General features: G+C 49.9%; 1 protein-coding gene across 1 annotated transcript in view; it reads right to left on the reverse strand.

Moving 5' to 3' along the window:
* Positions 1–19720, reverse strand: part of SLCO2B1 (solute carrier organic anion transporter family member 2B1) — a gene marked incomplete at both ends in the record, with an annotated part of 47806 nt that extends 28086 nt beyond the window's left edge. The window contains 6 exons of the mRNA XM_080357733.1: positions 2513–2643; positions 4079–4177; positions 5237–5464; positions 6887–7049; positions 7150–7287; positions 19640–19720. Of these exons, the coding sequence (XP_080213859.1) occupies positions 2513–2643; positions 4079–4177; positions 5237–5464; positions 6887–7049; positions 7150–7287; positions 19640–19720 (840 nt within the window). The remainder of the gene's footprint in view (positions 1–2512; positions 2644–4078; positions 4178–5236; positions 5465–6886; positions 7050–7149; positions 7288–19639) is intronic.
* Positions 19721–21529: the final 1809 nt, after the last annotated feature.

The following is a 21529-nucleotide window of genomic DNA, read 5'->3' on the forward strand; positions in this document are numbered from 1 at the left end:
AGAACATTTCCCCTAAGATATAGTGTGCCACCCTTGCACGCCGAGCAGGTTCAGCTAATATACATCATCCATAACGACTTTAAAGTGAACCGAGCTTCAGGAGGATAAATCAGGCACGTTGCATCCAGTATCGCCCTCATCCCACAAAGTGCTGAGCAATTTCAACCCCACTGCCTCCCAAGACCATCTCACCTTTGCAAATCTGCCAGCATATATAAACCAGGAGTAGATCTTTATACAACTGGTACATCAGGTCAGATTTTCCCAGGCCAGTTAAAACCAAAATTCCCCCCAAAATCACTCATTCCTGCAGAAATACAGGAGAAATGAAGAATTATTCTGCACCAGACAGTGCACGGACTTGTTTAAACACGAAAGTTTCGACACCGTTCCAAGGTAAAATACATGTGAAAGATGACTAAACAGGCTGGAGCATGGCCAAGACATCGAGACGAGCAGAATTCCACCTAATAAGCGCGTCCCAGCAACTACAATAACATGCAAAACCGTAGCGTGATGCCTCCTCTAAAAGAACAATTTGCTTTGTTTAATTCCTCATGACGCGCTGGTCGGCAGAAAACGCTGACCGCAGCTGGTAAAATGCTTGGGAGCTCACAAGATGTTTCACATCGTGGCGAGAGCACTGAAGCACCCAGGAGGGATCTAGAGAAGTGAAAACCCTGGTAGTGAACACAGACCAAGTCATGTCCCTCCAGCGGGCTCCAGAAAGAGCTGGGGACAAGCATCCTGCAAGCAAACCACAGGCAGACGCTGGTTTGGCTTCTAATTATGGGTTCAGGTTGCTAAAGGCTTCTTTTTTTCCTGCCAGAAGACTCCGAGGACTTTACAGAGGCAGGGTTGGAAAGTGTCTAAAATCCTTTTGGCCAGCAAATAGTGAGATGGTGGGTTAGGCGGGTTGCAGGAGCAGCAGTTCACCCCAAGACACATGGACAATGAGTGACAAAAAGTGGGTTTCATAGCAGAAACAAAACAAACTGCGTTCTGGTCTCATAGAATGGCAGAATAGTTTGGGTGGAAGGGACCTTCCCAGCTTCCCCAGTGCCCCCCCTGCCATGAGCAGGGACATCTTCACCAGCTCAGGTTGCTCAGAGCCCCGTCCAGCCTGGCCTGGGATGTCTCCAGGGATGGTTCAGCCACCACCTCTCTGGCCAACCTGGGACAGGCTCTCACCACCCTCAGGGCAACAATTTCTTTCTCATCTCTGGCCTGTATCTCCCTCCTTTAGTTTAAAACCATCACCCCTTGTCCTATCACAACAGGCCCTGCTCAAAAGTCTGTACCCATCTTTCTTATGGGCCCCTTTTAAGTCCGGAAAGGCCACACTAAGGTCTCCCTGGAGTTTCTCTTCTCCAGCTGAACACCCCAACTCTCTCAGCCTGTCCTCCCAGCAGAGCTGTTCCAGCCTTGCATCATTCCTGAGGCTCCTCTGGCCCCTCCCCAGCAGCTCCATGTGTGTCTTGTGCTGAGGACCCGGAGCTGGATGCAACACTGCAGGTGGCATTTCAAACATCCTCAGAGTACAAGCCACTTGTAAGGAAAGGCTCCTCATTCGTATCTCCTGTGAACCGGGACCAATTTGGTGATTTCATCATTGGGCACACATGACTCCTCCTGAAGAAAAACAGTCAGCACATCATCTCCTGGCAGCTCCCTAAAGAAGCAGCAAAGGGAGCAGGACCATTGCTCTGCAGGGAAGGCACGGAGTCCCACCTCCAGGTGCTCCAGGAGGGTGGCTGTGAGAACGGCCTCAACCCACACAGGACTTGTCTGGTGCTGTGTGTTCCTATGCACAGGAATCAACACACAAGAGCTATTTCAGCGCCCCACCAAGGAAATTGTCACATCCATGAAGTTGCATGCACCACGCTGGGTTTCACTAAGCAAACTGGTCTCTGCTGAGCATGCTTCCAGAGGTGAGAACAAACCACAGCTTACGTCTGACATAGGGATGCAGCTATTGAATCATAGAATCGAAGAATCATTTTGGTAGGAAAAGACCCTCCACATCATCAAGTCCAACCTTTACTGCAACCCCAGCACTGCCCCATGTCCCGAGAACCTCATGTCTGTCTGTCCAGCCCTCCAGGGCTGGTGACTCCAGCACTGCCCTGGGCAGCCTGTTCCAATGCCCCACAGCCCTTTGGGGAACAAATTGGTCCCACATCCAACCTCAACCTCCCCTGGCGCAACTTGAGGCCGTTTCCTCTGCTCCTGGCGCTTGTTCCTGGGGAGCAGAGCCCGACCCCCCTGGCTCCAAGCTCCTTTCAGGCAGTTCAGAGATCAGAAGGTCTCCCCTCAGCTCCTGTTCTCCAGCTGAACCCCCCAGGTCCCTCAGCTGCTGCTCATAAAACTCCTCATATAAACTGCACAACCACTTCCATAGTCACTTTTCCTCACAGATGTAGCAGCTGGTGGTGAGCAAGGAACATGCGTGTAAATTCACCAGGTATTTGTGTGCAATGCCAAAAGTGATCTGCAGCACCTCTCCTACCTCTTTTGGCATTTCCCGTGGGAAGAAGAAATAAGGCACTGCAGACAGGGCCACGAGACTGGCTGCCACCAGGAAACCAAGCCACCAGGCACCCACCCACCGTGGGTCCTTGTTCGTGAGCTGGACTTCACCTGCAACACAAATGGAGAGATGGGCATCAAATCAAAGGTGAACAGAGGGACCCCGGCACACCAAAGGATGGTGATGGGTGGTCCCAGTCACTCTAGATGTTGGTGTGCTCCGAAGTGGTGACTCCCAAGCTGGCGACCATCTGTTTTGGGGTCTGAGTGGCACCTGCACTTGATTCATCCCATGGTGCTAAATCACATTGCCTAAAACCCTACTCAGCCCTTTGGATGAACACAACTGGGACAGGGATGTCCTAGAGCTGGAAAGTCAAAGAAAAGCATCCCCATCACAGCTTTTTCAGAGAACAGACACCCATGTTGGGGAAAACCTTGGAAATACCCACTCAAGGGGATTAGGGCATGTTGTCTGTCAAGACAGAAAGAAAAATCTTAATATCAAAATAGAGTTAACTCCAGTTAACTTTCGGCATCCTGTTCACAGCAGGACTTGGACTCTGAAGCTCTGCCCACCAGTCTGGTCCATCAGCCAGTGCCTGGTTTGCAGCTCAATGAAAGAAAATGATCTTTAAAGATGCTTTAATAAAGATTATATCCCTTTCTCCTGAGTGTCTTCATGCAGTTTTCCCAGCCTCCTCTCCTGTCATCCTCAGGGCATTCTGCCAAAGATAATATTTTCTGTCGGAAGGGTATTTGGCATAAATAAAATGAGATATGCCGAAGCCAAGATGCTAATTCACAACAGGGTGAGTCTGAAACAAGAAACGTTTCTACAGAAAAAGGGGATACCTGTGGTTAGATAGCATTAACAAGGAAGCCCAAGAAATGAGTCCTCCCAGAAACCTCTTCCTTAACTGTGATTTTTAACATAAAGGAGATATTCTTGCTGGGGGGTGCAATTAACGCTGCAGTCAGTTTACCAGATTTTGGTACCGTGGATACTGCCACATCTGATCTCCCACCTCTGGAAGTAACAAGTGATAGGGTAAAGACATTTGATAATCTCCTCCCTGCGTGTTGTGTTCAGCAAATTGGGATTTTAAATGCCTTCCTGAATAAACACTAAGTTTTGTTTTGTTTTGTTTTGTTTTCTAGGAAAATGTGAGGTTAAATCAGATTTATCATTAAGCTGCCACAGCTTGCTTGCTTTCCCCAGCAGGCTGAAGACAGCTCTGAAACTGGGTGTTCTCCAGTTCAGGATGCTTGGGCACATTTCTCATTCAACGTCCCTCTGCAGAAGATGACTTAGAGGAACTGAGCATCAGTCTCCAGGGATGGTTCATCCACCACCTCTCTGGCCAACCTGGACCAGGCTCTCACCACCCTCATGGTCAAAAATCTCTTCCTCACGTCCAGCCTGAGGATGCACCTTCATCCCCTGGGGCCAGGATGCTCGGAGAGGGGCTGGACCACTGCTGGCTCAGTAAACGGGATGCAGGGAGGAGGATGCTGATGGGTCTCCAGGGGTGTGTTCACTCACCTCTGGTGACTTTGTCAATGTCGACATAAAAACGCAGCATGGCAGAGCCCAGCATGAAGGCCACCCCCGGGCCGATGACGGTGAAGGAGAACAAGATCCCTGCAGAGGGGCGAGAGCAGAGAGAGGCTCAGTCATCCATGAATGGACCAGGAGGGGACAGGAGATGCCTTGAGGCAGGATCAGGGTCCACCCCATCTGCCTCCAGGCTACTTCCCTGGCAGTTTTCTTGTCTCACACCTTTCAAAGGGTATCAATCCCCATGCCTTCCAGGCTCCCTTCACAGGGAAGGCTTTGCAAAACTCAGCTCTTCCCTGCCACTTTTCTTCATTCTCCCAGAAATATCGAAATACATCCAGGAACAAAATGTGCCCCTTGGCGTAAGAAATCCAGGAAATGCAAAGATCTTTTACAAGGTTAAGGAGATAAAAGTTATCAGCAAACTCTCCTAGGTGAATTACTGATAAAAATAAACACATGTAAGATTAAACTCCTGTCTTAAAGGTGATCCTTTCAAATATGGTTCAGAGGTTTGGAGTATCTGCCAGAGTAAAATTTGATGCGGTACTTCTAGTCTTCAGACAGTAATGACTTGGTTTGGGGCCACCCTTGCTGTTCCGTTCAGTTCAAAATGCCATCACAGATAATAGGTTGAAAATGGCTAGAAGGACCTACAAGGACCATCTTGTCCATCCCACCACGCTGGGACATCCCAAGCAGTTCTGCAGCACCCCCTCCCCTGAAGGATACTTTCCACCTCCCAAATGGTCGACCCTGCTTTTTTAGCTTCCTATAATTTTCTCTACATCTAAACAAAGTCTTCCTTGCTGCATTTTGAGCCCACAGCTGCCTCCTGTGAACACAGAGATCAGATTCTTCCTCTTTGTTCAAGCCCTTTTGGAGGAGGACACGGTTATTATCACCCTCATGCCAAAGATCCCAGCATCTCCCCTAAATCACATTTTCCAGCACTGCTGGTCTGTCAGCAGTCTGTCCAAGCTTGAGACAGACAAACCATCTTTGCAGATACCTTCCCAGCACTGGCTGGTGCAGAAGGGCTATGGCAAGCTCTGCTCTCATTAGCACAAATTAATATTGTCTGGCCTTCCTGTAGATGAGTAATTCTGGTTTCCCCTCTCCCCACAACACCCCCAGCCTTACCCAAATAGAGTGGGGAGTTCCTCTCACTGGCGAAGTCATCGATGTAGGAGATCCCGAAGGGTTGGATGGGGACACCACCGACGCCCAACAGCACCTGGGCGATGAACATGACCAGGAGAACCTCGTGGTTCTCCTTGGCAGCGTGTGGGGTGCAGTCGGCACCACTGAGGTTCCCCCAGGACCCCAAGACTCCAGGCTGGCACAGGTCGGTGGTGTTGCTGAACATGCCTGAGGTGACAAGGAGAAGAGGTTTAAGGAGCTTAGTCTGGAGAAAGAACTCCCCTAAGATAGCAGCAAGCATGTAGATGTGCGCCCAGTAGATGTGAAATGGAAGAAAATGCAAAAAAAGTGCAAATATTATTGCATAGGTGTTCACAGAGAGATGGATGCATGTGCTATGAAAAGCCACCTCCATGGTAAAAGCAAAGCTGAGATAACTTGCAGGACTTCCGATAGATTTTTTGTGATAAAATGAGCAAAACTGCAGATTTCACGAATAGCTATTCAGGAAATAAGAACTCATTTTACCCAGAAATGGATCACAAAGCTGCCTAAGTGGAAGTGCTGATTCTAGCAGTCTCATCTTCCTTAAAATACTGGGGGAGGGGATGTTTACAGCAGAGTTTCCATGGTCATGTCCCCAAATCATACACAACTCTGAGTGCTGGACACAGGGCCACCAGCACTCCTGAAATGCATGGTTAATTGTTTCCAAAGTTTGGAAACAATTGGTTATTTGTTTTCCAAAACAATTGGTTAATTGTTTCCAAAGTTTCCAAAGCACCTGTCCCCTGATTGCAATTTTTTCACCTATTTATTCTTCCTTTGGTGTCTGCAGCTGAGTGAATCAGCTGTGCTCTCTGATGAGCAAGAGAAATGCTGTTTAGTGGAGGTTTCTAGAAGATTTGCTGGAGCTTTGTGGCAGAACTGGTGAAGGTAATGAGAAAATGGTTTTTCTCCTTTCTTTCTTTTCTCATCCGTTGACCTTCTTTCAGTGAGAAAATCCCAAATCCACCCTGGCCTGCTCCTCCATGAGTGATTTACACCTTCAAGTTTCTTTCACAAGAGGTTGTTTTTTGCTGATGGAATCTAGAACCTCAAAGACAGCTCAGGGAGATGGGAAGACAGGTGAGGTGCCCCTCAAGCAGAAGTTAGGTGTGAAACCAACTTTTCCTCATTGCAAACAACAGTGTTTCACCCCAAAACTTCTCTGTTGGGTTGAATTAAGCTACTTCCCATATCTCTTGTTTCCTTCCTGTAAAGGGCTATGGAGTTCATGAGACCTTTTCTTACCTATGTTATGAAAATCAGGAAGCAGTTCAAGTGCATGAGGACACCTTGCCTCAGCTCATAGAAGATAAGAGGTCTGATGGTTGGAGAAGACTTTCCTGCTACCTAGTCACTGTCTACTGCATGGATATGCAGAAGACAAGGGGAATCAAAGGCAGAGCCCATGTTGTGATGGTTTTCATGCCCTCACCCATGGTTTCAGCTGTCCTCTGACTCTTATTCCCATCATCGGCTGTTGCCTCTCAGGACTGAGATGATCCTTGAGAATAAACCTACAGCTTGCAGGTCTGCACCCCTCAAGGGAAGGTAATTTCCTTTTTCTATCCCAAAAGGCATGAAATTAGTTCCTAGAGTACCTACTGGCAACAGACCGGTCATACTCATAGGGTCCAGTTATGAAGTGGGGGAGAGACATGAGGAACCCAGCCAAGGAGACGAGGATGGCACCGCAGCCGATGAAACGAGGTCTGTGCACTCGGCTCCCAAAGTAGCTTATGAAGACGATGAGCAACGTGTTCCCAACCTGCAGCAGGACACACAGACCAAGAGGTCTCACAAGGGAATGACGGCAGCATGAGGAGAGTGTTGGCCAGGTAGACTAGGAGAATCAAACTGGTTCTCACCTCATTGAAGGATGCAAGCAGCCCTGAGGTCTGGCTGGAGAGGCCATATCGTTTCTCAATGGTTGAGATGGAGCTCTTCAGGTAACCGGAGACCAGGAGCTGGGAGAGCTGTAGGAGTCCATGGCAGAAAACAAAGAACTGACAACACAAAAAGAGAACATCCAGCATGATTACTGAGAGCTGCAAGATAAAGACACAAACTACAAAAAAAACCTTGAAGTGCTGGAGCGAGTGGAGAGAAGAGAACGGAGCTGGTGAGGGGCTGGAGCACAAGTGTGATGGGAGCAGCTGAGGGACCTGGGGGGTTCAGCTGGAGAACAGGAGCTGAGGGGAGACCTTCTGATCTCTGAACTGCCTGAAAGGAGCTTGGAGCCAGGGGGGTCGGGCTCTGCTCCCCAGGAACAAGCGCCACGAGCAGAGGAAACGGCCTCAAGTTGCGCCAGGGGAGGTTGAGGTTGGATTTGGGAACAATTTCTTCCCCAAAGGGCTGTGGGGCATTGGAACAGGCTGCCCAGGGCAGTGCTGGAGTCACCATCCCTGGAGGGTTGGACAGACGGACATGAGGATCTCAGGACACAGGGCAGGGACAGGGCTGGGTTAATGGTTGGATTTGATCATCTTAAAGGTCTTTTCCAACCAAAATGATTCTATGATTCTATAACAAATGGCATCTACTACACAAAGGCAGAATTATTGAGCATGAACCTTTGACCATGAGCCTTTGAAATATTACCCTTGCTCCTGCCACCAGAGATCATCAGAAATTAGGTCAGGACTATTAAATAGTCCTCTGCCAAACATGACAGTAAGGTTATTATTTGTCAGGAGAGTGTAGTTTCTTCAGCTGAAAGTGGCTTTGGACGTTTAGCTTGGGAAAGACTTGCTGTGAGTTTTTGTTGGCCTTGACCCCGAGATCCATCAGCAGAAGTAGGAGGTTGCACAACCTTCCTGCTCCCATCCAGCCTGCGGCAGGCAGCCATCCCCAGTGCTGGCAGGAGCTCTTCTGGGGCAGGAATGAGTCCTTCCAGACACGGCAACAAACGGCTTCTTCAGACAAAGTCAGGGGAAGGTCAGGGAGAACAATTCAGACTGTTTTCACTTCCTTCTTGCGAAGCCCTGGGTGGAAATGATGTATCCCCTTCGGGGAAAATGTGATGGTTCTTTTCTGCTTCCAGAAGGAAATCTTGTCAAAGATCATCATCATCCCCTAGAAAATAATCTGATCTCATCTTCTCCAGAGTTTGGGATGTGCTGGTGCTGGGCTGCGCAGGCGAACACGTGGCTTGAGCTGCCCCATTACTGAGAGCAGCATCCATCTTCCTGCTCCTTATACGGAAATATTTCATGAGTGCTGAATGAACTGTCCTGAGGGAATGGAAACCACCTCCTTTTCATCCACAGCTCTGCAAAATACCCAGCAAAGAGCCAGCGAACCACGTCACAGCATCGCAGAATGTGAGGAGTTGAAGGGACCTGGAAAGCTCATGCAGTGCAATCCTCCCATGGAGCAGGAACACCCAGATGAGGTTACACAGGAAGGTGTCCAGGCGGGTTGGAATGTCTGCACAGAAGGAGACTCCACAACCCCCCTGGGCAGCCTGGGCCAGGCTCTGCCACCCTCACCCCCAACAAGTTGCTTCTCCTCTTTCAGTGGAACCTCCTGTGTTCCAGTTTGCACCCATTGCCCCTTGTCTTGTCACTGGTTGTCACCAGCAGAGCCTGGCTCCATCCTCCTGACACTCACCCTTTAGATATCTGTCAACATGAATGAGTCACCCCTCAGTGTCCTCTTGTCCAGCTCCAGAGCCCCAGCTCCCTCAGCCTTTCCTCACACGGGAGATGCTCCACTCCCTGCAGCATCTTGGTGGCTGCGCTGGACTCTCTCCAGCAGTTCCCTGTCCTGCTGGAACTGAGGGGCCACAGCTGGACACAAGATTCCAGGTGTGGTCTCCCCAGGGCAGAGCAGAGGGGCAGGAGAACCTCTCTGACCTACTGACCACCCCCTTCTAACCCACCCCAGGTACCATTGGCTTCCTGGCCACAAGGGCCCAGTGCTGGCTCATGGTCACCCTGCTGTCCCCAGGACCCCCAGGTCCCTTTCCCCTATGCTGCTCTCTAATAGGTCATTCCTCAACTTATACTGGAACCTGTCTTTCCCTACTGCCATGTGGCTCTACACAGGTAGCCTACCACTCCCCCAAATGAGACAAAATAAGCTAATCAACACCAACTGTTGCATGTATAAGAAGGATATAAAGCTACCGGAGAGTGAGGAGCAGCTAGAGTCATTTGGTTTGTTCAGCCTGGAGAAGAGGAGGCTAAGGGGAAACCTCATGGGGCTGCAGCTTCCTCACAAGAGGAGCAGGAGGAGCAGGTGCTGAGCTCTTCTCTCTGGTGACAGTGACAGAACCCAAGGGAATGGCAGGAAGATGTGCCAGGGCAGGTTCAGGTTGCACATGAGGAAAAGGTTCTTCCCCAGAGGTGCTGGACACTGAACAGGCTCCCCAGGGAGGTGTCACGGCCCCAACCTGACAGTGTTCAACAAGAGACTGGACACCGTCCTCAGACACACGGGGTGACCTGTGGGGTGTCCTGTACAGGGACAGCAGTTGGACTCGATCATCCTGTGGGTCCCTTCCAAGCCAGGACATTCTGTGCCCTAAGGAGACGGACCACTCGTCTCCCTGCAGGACAGGCTGAATATCCCTGGAACCTGCAGAGCTGCTGCCCTCACCCTTGGACGCTGCCCAAAGCCACAGGGTGTGACTTTTGGTAGATGTTTTCGCAGTCGCTGGCTAGAGCAGGACATTGCTCCGGTTCTGCGTGTTTTGCAGCCAGTTCCCACCGGGCAGGAGTCTTTCCTGGAGAAGCTGCTCAGCTTGGCCTGGGTTTCTGCTTTGTCTCATTCTGATCCAGGTCTGAAGTGTGGTCACTGCCAAGCCAGGCTGCTTGGTAAGCAGATAGACTGTTTACAGTACAAAAAGGAACAATAGAATCATAGAATCACAGAATGGTTTGGGTTGGAGGGACCTTAAAGCTCCCTCAGTGCCCCCCCTGCCATGAGCAGGGACATCTTCACCAGCTCAGGGTGCTCAGAGCCCTGTCCAGCCTGGCCTGGGATGTCTCCAGGGATGGCTCATCCACCACCTCTCTGGCCAACCTGGGACAGGTTCTCACCTCCCTTGTTGTACAAAATAGGATGGTCAGGCCCCTTTGGCTCCCTGGTAGCACTGGGGTATGGGTACCACCACCACAAGTGATGTGTTGGCATCATGCAAAGCAGGATGATATCCAGGACCTTCCCCCTTCCAGGCTCATGTCACCTCTGAGGGGTGGACCATGTTTGGACTAGGAAAATGTCACCCAGCCAAAGGAAAGCTTTCCCACAGTCAGCTTTCCTGTATTTCCTGTGTTCCTGCAGGACATGCTGGCTAAGTCCAGGCACTGTTTCCTGAATACATGAGTCCAGATGGAAATGTTGAGGCCAGATTCATTCTTTTCCAGGCATCTGTATTCACATTTGGGTATCCACAGCCAGGACCTTCATGGCATGTTGGTTTACAGCAGCTCAGCAGACTCCAGCCACTCCCCCTCATCTCCTTGAACACCAGAGGTGAAAATGGGTTGAGAATCTGGTATTTTATTCTACCTGATCCAGACAGATTAAAGCACAGAAAAGAGAGATAGTCCTGCAATGGACTTGCAGTGGCTTTGTGTCAGCACCGGGCAAGGACCCCACTCCTCCTGTTTCCAGGGGCTGTTTGCTGTTAGCCACCAAATCACAGCACAGCTGGTGATTTGCCAGGAAAAGAAGCAACAGCCTCATGGACTTGAGATCTGCTGGAGAGAGATATATGACCCTATTTGTCTTTGGCTGCACACACGATGCTGCGTTTTGTCCTACCGCAAAAATCTCTCGTTTACATTTCTGTCTCTGACAGAGACATCTGGCTCTTTGACTTGTATGGCCCAGACAGATGGTCTTCACGCCTGGAAGGAGAGACCATCACTGACACCAGCGTGACCCTTGTAAACAGAGGGAGAGATTTACTGAGGAGCAACTGCTGCAGAGCATAAGCTCAGCTCTGCTTGAGAGACACAGGGCAAATACCTACAGCACCTCCAAGTTCCCAGAGGTCATATGGACACGCACACCAACATGGTGCTGGAGTGGATTGAGAGAAGGGAACGGAGCTGGTGAGGGGCTGGAGCACAAGTGTGATGGAGCGGCTGAGGGACCTGGGGGGTTCAGCTGGAGAACAGGAGCTGAGGGGAGACCTTCTGATCTCTGAACTGCCTGAAAGGAGCTTGGAGCCAGGGGGGTCGGGCTCTGCTCCCCAAGAACAAGCGCCAGGAGCAGAGGAAACGGCCTCAAGTTGCGCCAGGGGAGGTTGAGGTTGGATCTTGGAACAATTTCTTCCCCAAAGGGCTGTGTGGCATTGGAACAGGCTGCCCAGGGCAGTGCTGGAGTCACCAGCCCTGGAGGGTTGGACAGACGGACATGAGGTTCTCAGGACATGGGGCAGGGACAGGGGTGGGGAACGGTTGGACTTGATGATCTTGAGGGGCCAGCTCGGTCCTGCCTTTGGGACATGCCCAGGAACACAGACACAACATGATACTCATTGTAAAGAGGATTTTGGTTTTCTCCCAGCAAGCTGCTGCTTGCAGCTCCATTCATCCAGACCAAAACCCTACACTGGAAGAAAGATCCTTCACTTTCTGCAACCCACAGAGCAACCAGCACCTGTGGCCCCCACAGTCTTCACTCTGGGGGTTCATAGAAACATAGAGTAGAATCACAGAAGGGTTTGTGTTGTAGGGACCTTCCCAGCTCCCCAGTGCCCCCCCTGCCATGAGCAGGGACACCTTCACCAGCTCAGGTTGCTCAGAGCCCCGTCCAGCCTGGCCTGGGATGTCTCCAGGGATGGTTCATCCACCACCTCTCTGGCCAACCTGGGACAGGCTCTCACCACCCTCAGGGCAACAATTTCTTCCTCATGTCCGGCCTGAATCTCCCTCCTTTAGTTTAAAACCATCACCCCTTGTCCTATCACAACAGGCCCTGCTCAAAAGTCTGTCCCCATCTTTCTCATCAGCCCCTCTGAAGTACAGAAAGGCCACAATAAGGTCTCCCTGGAGCCACAGCCTGGAGGTCAGGACTTCCAGGGGATAAAGATGCAGACTTGGAGTGAAGAGAGCTCCTTCACTGAAATTTGCCATGCACTCCTACAGGTTTCTCTTTCCTTCTTCTGCAAGAAAAACATCAGTACTGCAGATCCTGGGGAACACAGCAAAGGGCAAAATCCTGTGTCAGTGCAAGGGAATTAGGATGTTGTTGGTGTTAGGACATTCCAAAGGGATTGCAGTGGCTCAAGGAAACCAGAGGTGGAGGACAGGGGGTCTGGGTAACACCAGGAGCTGGTGGGATGGTTAAAGACAACCCAGACAGACCCTCAATTACGCACCGTGTCCCTCCGGGGGAGCGGAGGTGGTGAAAGAGCTGCAAAGGCATCGGACCACAGTGCAAACAGCAGCATGAAACAAAGGGAAGGAGATCCCCAGGGGCTGCCCGGAACAGCTTCCTGAGATCAAGCTATTGATAGCAGGTTTTAATTAAACATTTCAACCTCTGTTCTTCAACGTGTGCCTTTTAACAAATGACTGCTAAACCAAACGCTTTAGAAGGGCCAACATCTGACATTTCTGCACTCTGTGTGTTGAAAGAGCAAAGACCAAGAGATTGACAAAAACCTGGATACCTGGATGGTAGCTGGACAAAGGTTTTAAGACTCAAGTCAGAACTTTAGGTTGGAGCAAGCAGCGGAACGTTTAGAAAGTCAAAATTGAGGTGGAAATGTTTGAGAAGGAAGAAGCAAACAGGAATGTGAAGAAAAACGCCTACATTTTCTCCAACTTCTGCAATGATTATCAGTCAAATATTTCTGAGAAAATGTCACAGAAAAACACAGCTTTTTGTGGGTTCTGTCACATATTCTGTGCTTCCCATGTTTCCAAGGTGGTGGTTTACTTTCCTAAGGTAGCGAAGTGGGAGGTCTTACAATTAACGCTCTGCAAGGCCAAATCTCCTTCTTGCTCTTCAGGGAGCCATTGTGGGCAACCACCCTAACCACAGGGCATTTTTAGTCTGTGGAATATTTTAATGAGTGAGAAATAGAGAGACGGTTATTGCTAGTGTGGAATTTCCAGATTGCCCCGTGGTAGCTGTGATGATGGTGGTGGGTGGTCGAGTCCCAGCAGCGTGTCTATCTCAAGGTTCCTCTGAGACCTCCCATGTTATATGGTGTAGGGTTGACCCAGATGCCACCGTGTGCCTGTCCCACCTGTGTCTGGGATATAACCCATGCCACAGGGCAGGTAGATCCTCTTGCACCGTCTTTCTGTGCCATCTGGTTATTTTCCCAAGGACTTCAAGCTGGGGTCCCTCCACACCTGGACTTGGGACTGGTGGGATCAGCCAGGCTGGGTCTAATGAGCTACCCCAGCAGTGGGAGAACATCAAAAGGTGACCTGGGTCTGCAGACACCAGCCTTTTACCAAGACCTGGGTTTTGACAGCAGAACTAACTCATGGAAAGACAGGGGCAGCCCCAGAGCCGGGTGATCCCAGAAGCACCCCCAAGCCCAGCTGTGTGCCACCTCTTTCCCATTGTGGGCCAAGCCACGCTCACATCATTTCCTCTCTACACCAGAAGAATTAAAACAACTCAGAAAATCCAAACGAGCGCTTGTGTAGGCTGAGGAGGAAGGAAGGGAGAGTTTTTTTAATGTGTTTTTTTTCAATAAACATCCGCGAAGCGTTATTATTATAAGTGCCTCCTCAGGTTCTGCGTTGGGATAACACCAAACATCACACTAGACCAGGGGCAGAGGGTGCTTGGTATCAATGGACCCCTGAAAAACCAACCCCTCTGCAGAGCCAGGGTGCAAAGCAACCTTCCTCCTCCGGAGCAGTGCTACCACCGCTTCCCACCACCCATGAGTCATGGAGAGTGCCCAGAACATCTTCCCAGTGGCCCAGAGGGATGGGCAGCATCCCTGGAAGGTGTCTGGTGAGGAACCCTCAGCCAACCCAATGTCTACGTCCTCCACAACCAGCACTGGGATGAGAGGAACCCTCACCCCAACCCAATGTCTACATCCTCCACAACCAGCACTGGGATGAGAGGAACCCTCACCCCAACCCAATGTCTACATCCTCCACAACCAGCACTGGGATGAGAGGAACCCTCACCCCAACCCAATGTCTACATCCTTCACAACCAGCACTGGGATGAGACCATCGCTGCTCTACCACAAGTTGAACAAGGAGCTTCTCTGCAACCAAGAATTTTTGGTGGAACTCACTGCTTTTCTGCATTTCCCTGTATTTTTAAATATATTTTTACAGGCTTTCCTCTACTAAGCCTTGCATTGTGTTGGCAAAGGTGTTGCTGCTCTCACTCCACATGCGTAAAAGAATAGAGAAATGTACTCAATCCTAAACAGCCAATAAATGTATAGAATCACAGAACAGAATCATAGAATAAATTGCAGAACTGGGGATTAAACATCAATATCTCTTCTATTGATGGTCTGGAAAAAACCTTCTTAGAAAGGTTCCATTGTGTTTCCAGTGTTGATTGTGCAGTTTGGCAACAAATCCTCCATGTAAAGGCTCTGAAAGTCGCACACACAGTCTTGCCCTGGTTGTCACAGGGAAGTCCCTATCACGCTGTTTCCGTGTGTTTGGGAGACTTTCGCTGCTATTTTAGGAAAGGGTTTTGTGCCTTTGCACATGATAAAATCCCATGCAACGGGCTGTGCTTGCAGAGAGGAGAAAATGGGCCTGGGGCAAATCAGCTTGTTCCAGTTTCACAGAATCATAGAACGGTTTGGGTTGGAGGGACCTTCCCAGCTCCCCAGTTCCCCCTGCCATGAGCAGGGACATCTTCACCAGCTCAGGGTGCTCAGAGCCCCGTCCAGCCTGGCCTGGGATGTCTCCAGGGATGGTTCATCTACCGCCCCTCTGGCCAACCTGGGACAGGCTCTCACCACCCTCAGGGCAACAATTTAATTTAACCTGCTCTGATGGACCATAGGAATTAATCCCAGGGATCTCTAAAGGCTCAGGAACCATCAGCCCCAGGTTCAGCTTCGAGTTATGCCTCTCAGTTGCCTTTTGACACATGGCAACTGGTTTTCATTACACACTCTCTCTCTACAGATATATATATATCTATAAAAACTGCAGTGCTGTGATTTTTGGCCCTTCAGCCACTTCAAACATATAAACCACATTGAGCAATGGTTTTGTGTTTCTGCAAGAAACACTCAAATCCTGGACTTGAAGCTGTGTTTTCTGAGGAAGTCATTTAGAAACCGGATGGGCTGACCTAACTTCTTGGAAAAAAAACAAAAAACAACAAACAAAAAACAAAAAACCCCCTAAAACCAAAAAGCATCCTGTGTTAATTGTGGGCTTGGTGACATGCATGGTCAGGTCAGCTCTGCCTTTGGGGTAAAAACAAGTAGTTCAGTAGTTGAATGGGAAAAATAGAATAGGAAGAGAGGATTTTCTCTCCTTGGCCACGGGCTGCAGCCAGGATAACGCCTGGCAATGTCAGGAGAACGATTGGAAATGGTTTTGTTGGGATTGGTCCCAGCCTGATGTTGCTGCACCTGGATCAGGGCAACCCCCAGTATCAATCCAGGCTGGGGATGGAGCGATGGAGAGCAGCCCCCAGGAGAAGGACTTGGGGGTGCTGGGGGTGAAAGATTGGCCATGAGCCGGCAACGTGCGCTTGCAGCCCAGAAATCCACCCGTGTCCTGGGCTGCATCCCCAGCAGCGTGAGCAGCAGGTGCAGGGAGGGGATTCTGCCCCTCTGCTCCGCTCTGGTGAGACCCCCCTGCAGTGCTGGTCCAGCTCTGGGTCCTCAGCACAGGACACACATGGAGCTGCTGGAGAGGGGCCAGAGGAGCCACAGGAATGATGCGAGGCTGGAACAGCTCTGCTGGGAGGACAGGCTGAGAGAGCTGGGGTGTTCAGCTGGAGAACAGAAGCTCTGGGGAGAACTTAGTGCAGCCTTTCCAGACTGAAAAGGGGCTGAGAAGAAAGATGGGGACAGACTTTTGAGCAGGGCCTATTGTGATAGGACAAGGGGTGATGGGTTAAACTAAAGGAAGGAGATTCAGGTCAGACATGAGGAAGAAATTGTTGCCCTGAGGGTGGTGAGAGCCTGTCCCAGGTTGGCCAGAGAGGTGGTGGCTGAACCATCCCTGGAGACATTCCAGGCCAGGCTGGACGGGGCTCTGAGCACCCTGAGCTGGTGCAGATGTCCCTGCTCATGGCAGGGGGGGCACTGGGGGACCTGGGAAGGTCCTTCAACCCAAACCCTTCTGTGATTCTATGATTGTAACCATCCCTGCATTCTCTTTCAAAGCCGCTCTGACCTGAAGAGATGGGTCATAATTTCCCTGCTGAGCTTTCTGAGCAGAAACCCAGCAGCTGGGTGTCCATGGGGAGCAGGACTGGTCTCCACCAAAATACCTTCCTTTTGTTCTTCTCAGGGTGGGCTCCAGGGACCCTTCAGAAAGCAACAGACTTCAGGAAACAACTGCCCATTGTCCTGCCCTGGTCTGGTCTGCAACAACCCCCACCAAGAATTTCCTCAATGTCTACATTCACACAGACACCCTTGCTAAGGAAAAGAGACATCGATTCCTCTCACAGGCCCAAGATGACTTTGCACCTCAGTGTCTTTAATCTTTGAAGTTTCGAAACCCCTTAAAAAGACTCTGCAAGGAAAAATCAATGGGATTTTGTTGTTAAAGATGATGTTGCTGGCAAGTAAAAAACAAAACAACACCAAAAAGCCAAACTAAACCAACCAAACCCACCAAACTCTTCCCCACAAAAATGACAGATCTGAAGCCTTTAACACTGGCCATCATCTTTTCCTCTACAGCCTGGTGATACTGTCTAACAAGTCAGGTAACTGGCTTCCAACACACTGAATGCAGCAATAAATTGATGATAATGCTATAATTACTCATCAAGCAAAATTGTTCAGCCAAAAGAGCATGAACCAGATGCCGCAGGACAGAAGGAGCCACCCTAGGTGCAGCCCATGGTTCTGCAAAGAGCTCCTCAAACATTGAGCTGGAGAGGACCTGAGGTTGCACCGAGCCCAGCAGGACACTCATGTCATTGCATTGCCCTAAGACTTTGAAGAAGGAAGGTTTATATGATTGGCTCTGGTTTACATTAAAATTACACGAAGACACAACAGAGAGAATGAGGAATCTGGTCTCCCAGCTCAATACTAACTCTCCTAAGTAAACGAAACCATTGTTTCCCACACACATTTGCAGCAACACGCTAAGAAAAGCTCATGTTAAATCAGTTGTGTGCATACCGCAGGCATAAAAAGAAAATCCCCAGACCTGTGGCTGCATAATAACAGAAAAAGAGTTTTCCACCTTGCTCTCCACCTATTCAGCCAGCAGCTTCTGATCTGCTCCCACATCACCCCACCTTTGGCTCCCTGGAGCTCTGTGTCTCAAGCTCCCACTTCACAGTAGCCTGTTCCCACAGCAAAACACTTTGTACCTGTCATCTCTGTTTAAACAAGAGCTTCTTGAAAGCCGATGCTTACAAGCCAAGCAACATGCTCCATTGAACATAACAATTGTCATCCAGCTAGACCTACAGCTGGCTCAGCTTTAGTTTCCTGCTTCCTTGAGATGCACGAGAAGAGCACAAAACTTCCAAAATGTCCTCTTTGTAAGAAAAAGAAGATGGAAATATGAACTTGATTCTGATGCAACCTGAGCACTCATTTTTTCCGGCAACACTGTGGCCAATGCTGATTATTATTTCCACTTTGCAGATGCTTGTCTTATCTAAATGTTTACACTTCTATTTTTCTTTTGTGTGTTGCTACACTTCTCCAATAGCACCTTCTGGCAGAACACCAGTTGCACAAGTAGTCAGATTGGACATGGCACTTAGTGCCGTGATCTAGTCAATGGGCTGGAGTTGGACCAAGGGTTGGACTCGATGATCTCTGAGGTCTTTTCCAGCCCAGTCGATTCTGTGATTCTGTGTGATCATTATCGTTACATGGGTTTTTTTAAAAAATGCCATTAGCACTGTACAAAGAGAAAAGGGTTCCCAAACACCTCCATAGCCGAGGATTATGGATCCTCCTCTGCAAATAACGAGCTGAGGAGTCTCGCTGGCACTGACACAGCCATGGGAAGGAGGCAAGAGGCCATGCACAACTGCTGGCAAGCCCGAGATCAATGTGCTAAACTCAAACAGGCAGTGCTGGCCACACCACCAGAAGATCTCAGCTTCTACTGCATCCAGCCTCACGCCTCTTCCCAGCGTTGATAAGGGAAGAAAAAAGGATCTTCACTCAGAGTTCCCCATGACTCACTGTTTTGGGTGCTCCAGGACAGAGGAAATGTGGCTTCACATCTACAATAAGCGAGTCAAACTGGTCCTCTGCCTTCCCTGGGCACCCTCTGATCATCACACTGCTGTGCAGAAGTGACCACCACCTCCTGCCGTTACCACCACAACCAACCTTTGGGCCTTCTCCAAAGAGTTTAATGAAGTCCACTCATTTGGTTGCCTGCACTGGACCTGGTGGAGCTCTTGGTTGAAGATATGGAGAAACCACCTCCCTGCATACTGGAACAGGTTGGCCAGAGAGGTGGTGGCTGAACCATCCCTGGAGACATCCCAGGCCAGGCTGGACGGGGCTCTGAGCAACCTGAGCTGCTGAAGATGTCCCTGCTCATGGCAGGGGGGACCTGGGGGACCTCGGAAGGCTTTTCAACCCAAACTATTCTATGATTCTATTGTATGACCCCAGACACCCACCAGCAAAACAGGAGAAGCTGGGTGATCTTACATCAAGGGCAGGAGGTATTGCAGGGGGGGTGTCTGGAATCATTGCTTAGGAAATATGTTTTCAGTCAACAAATTAAACCAAGGGCAAGGTTTAAGCCAACTAGATGCCACTCCTTGCCTAAAAGGGGGATAACACCCAAAGCTTTGCAGGTTGCTGTGTGCTAAACTCCAAGAGTGAGCATCAATTCCCCCTTTTCTGCCCCCATTACATACACGCATTTATCATGGGTACCATACAAAAGCATTTCCACAAAGACCAAGGCTCATGGCTGCTTGAAGACCTGGGATTTGTTTCTCTTGACAGTTTGCTTTGGGCTCAGGGGGTTCCACTGACAGGAGTTAAATGCTGCAGAAGCTGAAAGTTAAACTTGCGTTGCTACATCGCCGTCCCACCGCTCGCTTTAGGGTGGAGGTGTCTGCACATCCATCTGCTGTGGGGAGCACCCCATCCATTTCCAAACACGTCTTGTAAACAGAAATCCTATCAATGCCTTCTGCAGAAAGCTGAACTCCGCTTTACCGGGCCAGTAATCCAAGGGGGGATTATAGAAAGCGGGAGGTATTTACCTTGATACTGAGAAATGGGTTCCTGCAGAGCGTTTTCTGGGACCGATCCGGGCAGCTGCTCTTTGCAGTGGTGCTTGTCATTCTGTCAGGTCTGCTTTATCCGCCTGCCAAAATAAATCATTGGGCACAATGCTAAGTTGCTCTGCCTGAATTCGCCTTGCTCAGCACAGCAAAATCCTCTCGTGCTTTGCAAACACCCACACAGAATCACAGAATCACAGAATCACAGCAGGCACACAGTCACCATAAGTAATTATTAATTATTCCTGGGTAGTTTTTTTTCGTTTTCTCTCAGTGCTTTGCTTCTGCAAAGCAACAAAGCAGCAAAGCAGAACACTAACATGCTGGTCAACAGGTCACCTGAGAGGTTAAAAATTATCAGTCATTTTACTTCTAAGCATCAAAAAAGTGCAGGGCCAGGACCCTGGTATTTGTAAATCCCAAACATACCAGAGTATAACCAGGGCCAGCGCTGTTTGGCAAGAGCCAGGAGCAGAGGAAACGGCCTCAAGTTGTGCCAGGGGAGGTTGAGGTTGGATGTGGGGAACAATTTCTTCCCCAAAGGGCTGTGGGGCATTGGAACAGGCTGCCCAGGGCAGTGCTGGAGTCACCAGCCCTGGAGGGTTGGACAGACGGACAGGAGGTTCTCAGGACATGGGGCAGGAACAGGGGTGGGGAACAGTTGGACTCGATGATTTTGAGGGGCCAGCTCGGTCCTGCCTTTGGGACATGCCCAGGAACACGGACACAACATGATACTCATTTTAAAGAGGATTTTGGTTTTCTTCCAACAAGCTGCTGCTTGCAGCTCCATTCATCCAGACCAAAACCCTACGCTGGAAGAAAGATCCTTCACTTTCTGCAACCCACAGAGCAACCAGCACCTGTGACCCTCACAGTCTTCACTCTGGGGGTTCATAGAAACATAGAGTAGAATCACAGAAGGGTTTGTGTTGTAGGGACCTTCCCAGCTCCCCAGTGTCCCCCCTGTCATGAGCAGGGACATCTTCACCAGCTCAGGTTGCTCAGAGCCCCGTCCAGCCTGGCCTGGGATGTCTCCAGAGATGGTTCATCCACCACCTCTCTGGCCAACCTGGGACAGGCTCTCACCACCTTCAGGGCAACAATTTCTTCCTCATGTCCAGCCTGAATCTCCCTCCTTTAGTTTAAAACCAATACCCCTTGTCCTATCACAACAGGCCCTGCTCAAAAGTCTGTCCCCATCTTTCTCATCAGCCCCTCTGAAGTACAGAAAGGCCACAATAAGGTCTCCCTGGAGCCACAGCCTGGAGGTCAGGACTTCCAGGGGATAAAGATGCAGACTTGGAGTGAAGAGAGCTCCTTCACTGAAATCTGCCATGCACTCTTACAGGTTTCTCTTTCACTTTTCTGCAAGAAAAAAATCAGTACTGCAGATCCTGGGGAACACAGCAAAGAGCAAAATCCTGTGTCAGTGCAAGGGAATTAGGATTGAACAGACGGACATGAGGTTCTCAGGACATGGGGCAGTGCCAGGGGTGGGGAACAGTTGGACTCAATGATCCTGAGGGTCTCTTCCAACCAAAATGGCTCCATGATTCTATGATAAGCAAGGACAATATTGTTTAAACCTTATCTGGGTGATTACTGTTTAACATCCTTATCAATGACCTGTGTGACGGGGCAGAGTGCACCCTCAGTTACTTGGCAGGAGACAAAAGACTGGGAGAAGCGACTGGCGCCAACGATGTTTGTGCTGCCATCCAGAGAGACCTCAAGGAGCTGGAGAACCTCATGAAGTTCAACCAGAAGTGCAAAGTCCTGTCCCTGGGGAGGAACAACCCCAGCACCAGCACAGGCTGGGGACTGACCAGCTCTGCAGAGAAGAACCTGGGGTTGAACATGAACCAG

The sequence above is a fragment of the Nesoenas mayeri genome (assembly GCF_963082525.1).
Source record: "Nesoenas mayeri genome assembly, chromosome: 1".
NCBI classification, from domain to species: domain Eukaryota; kingdom Metazoa; phylum Chordata; class Aves; order Columbiformes; family Columbidae; genus Nesoenas; species Nesoenas mayeri.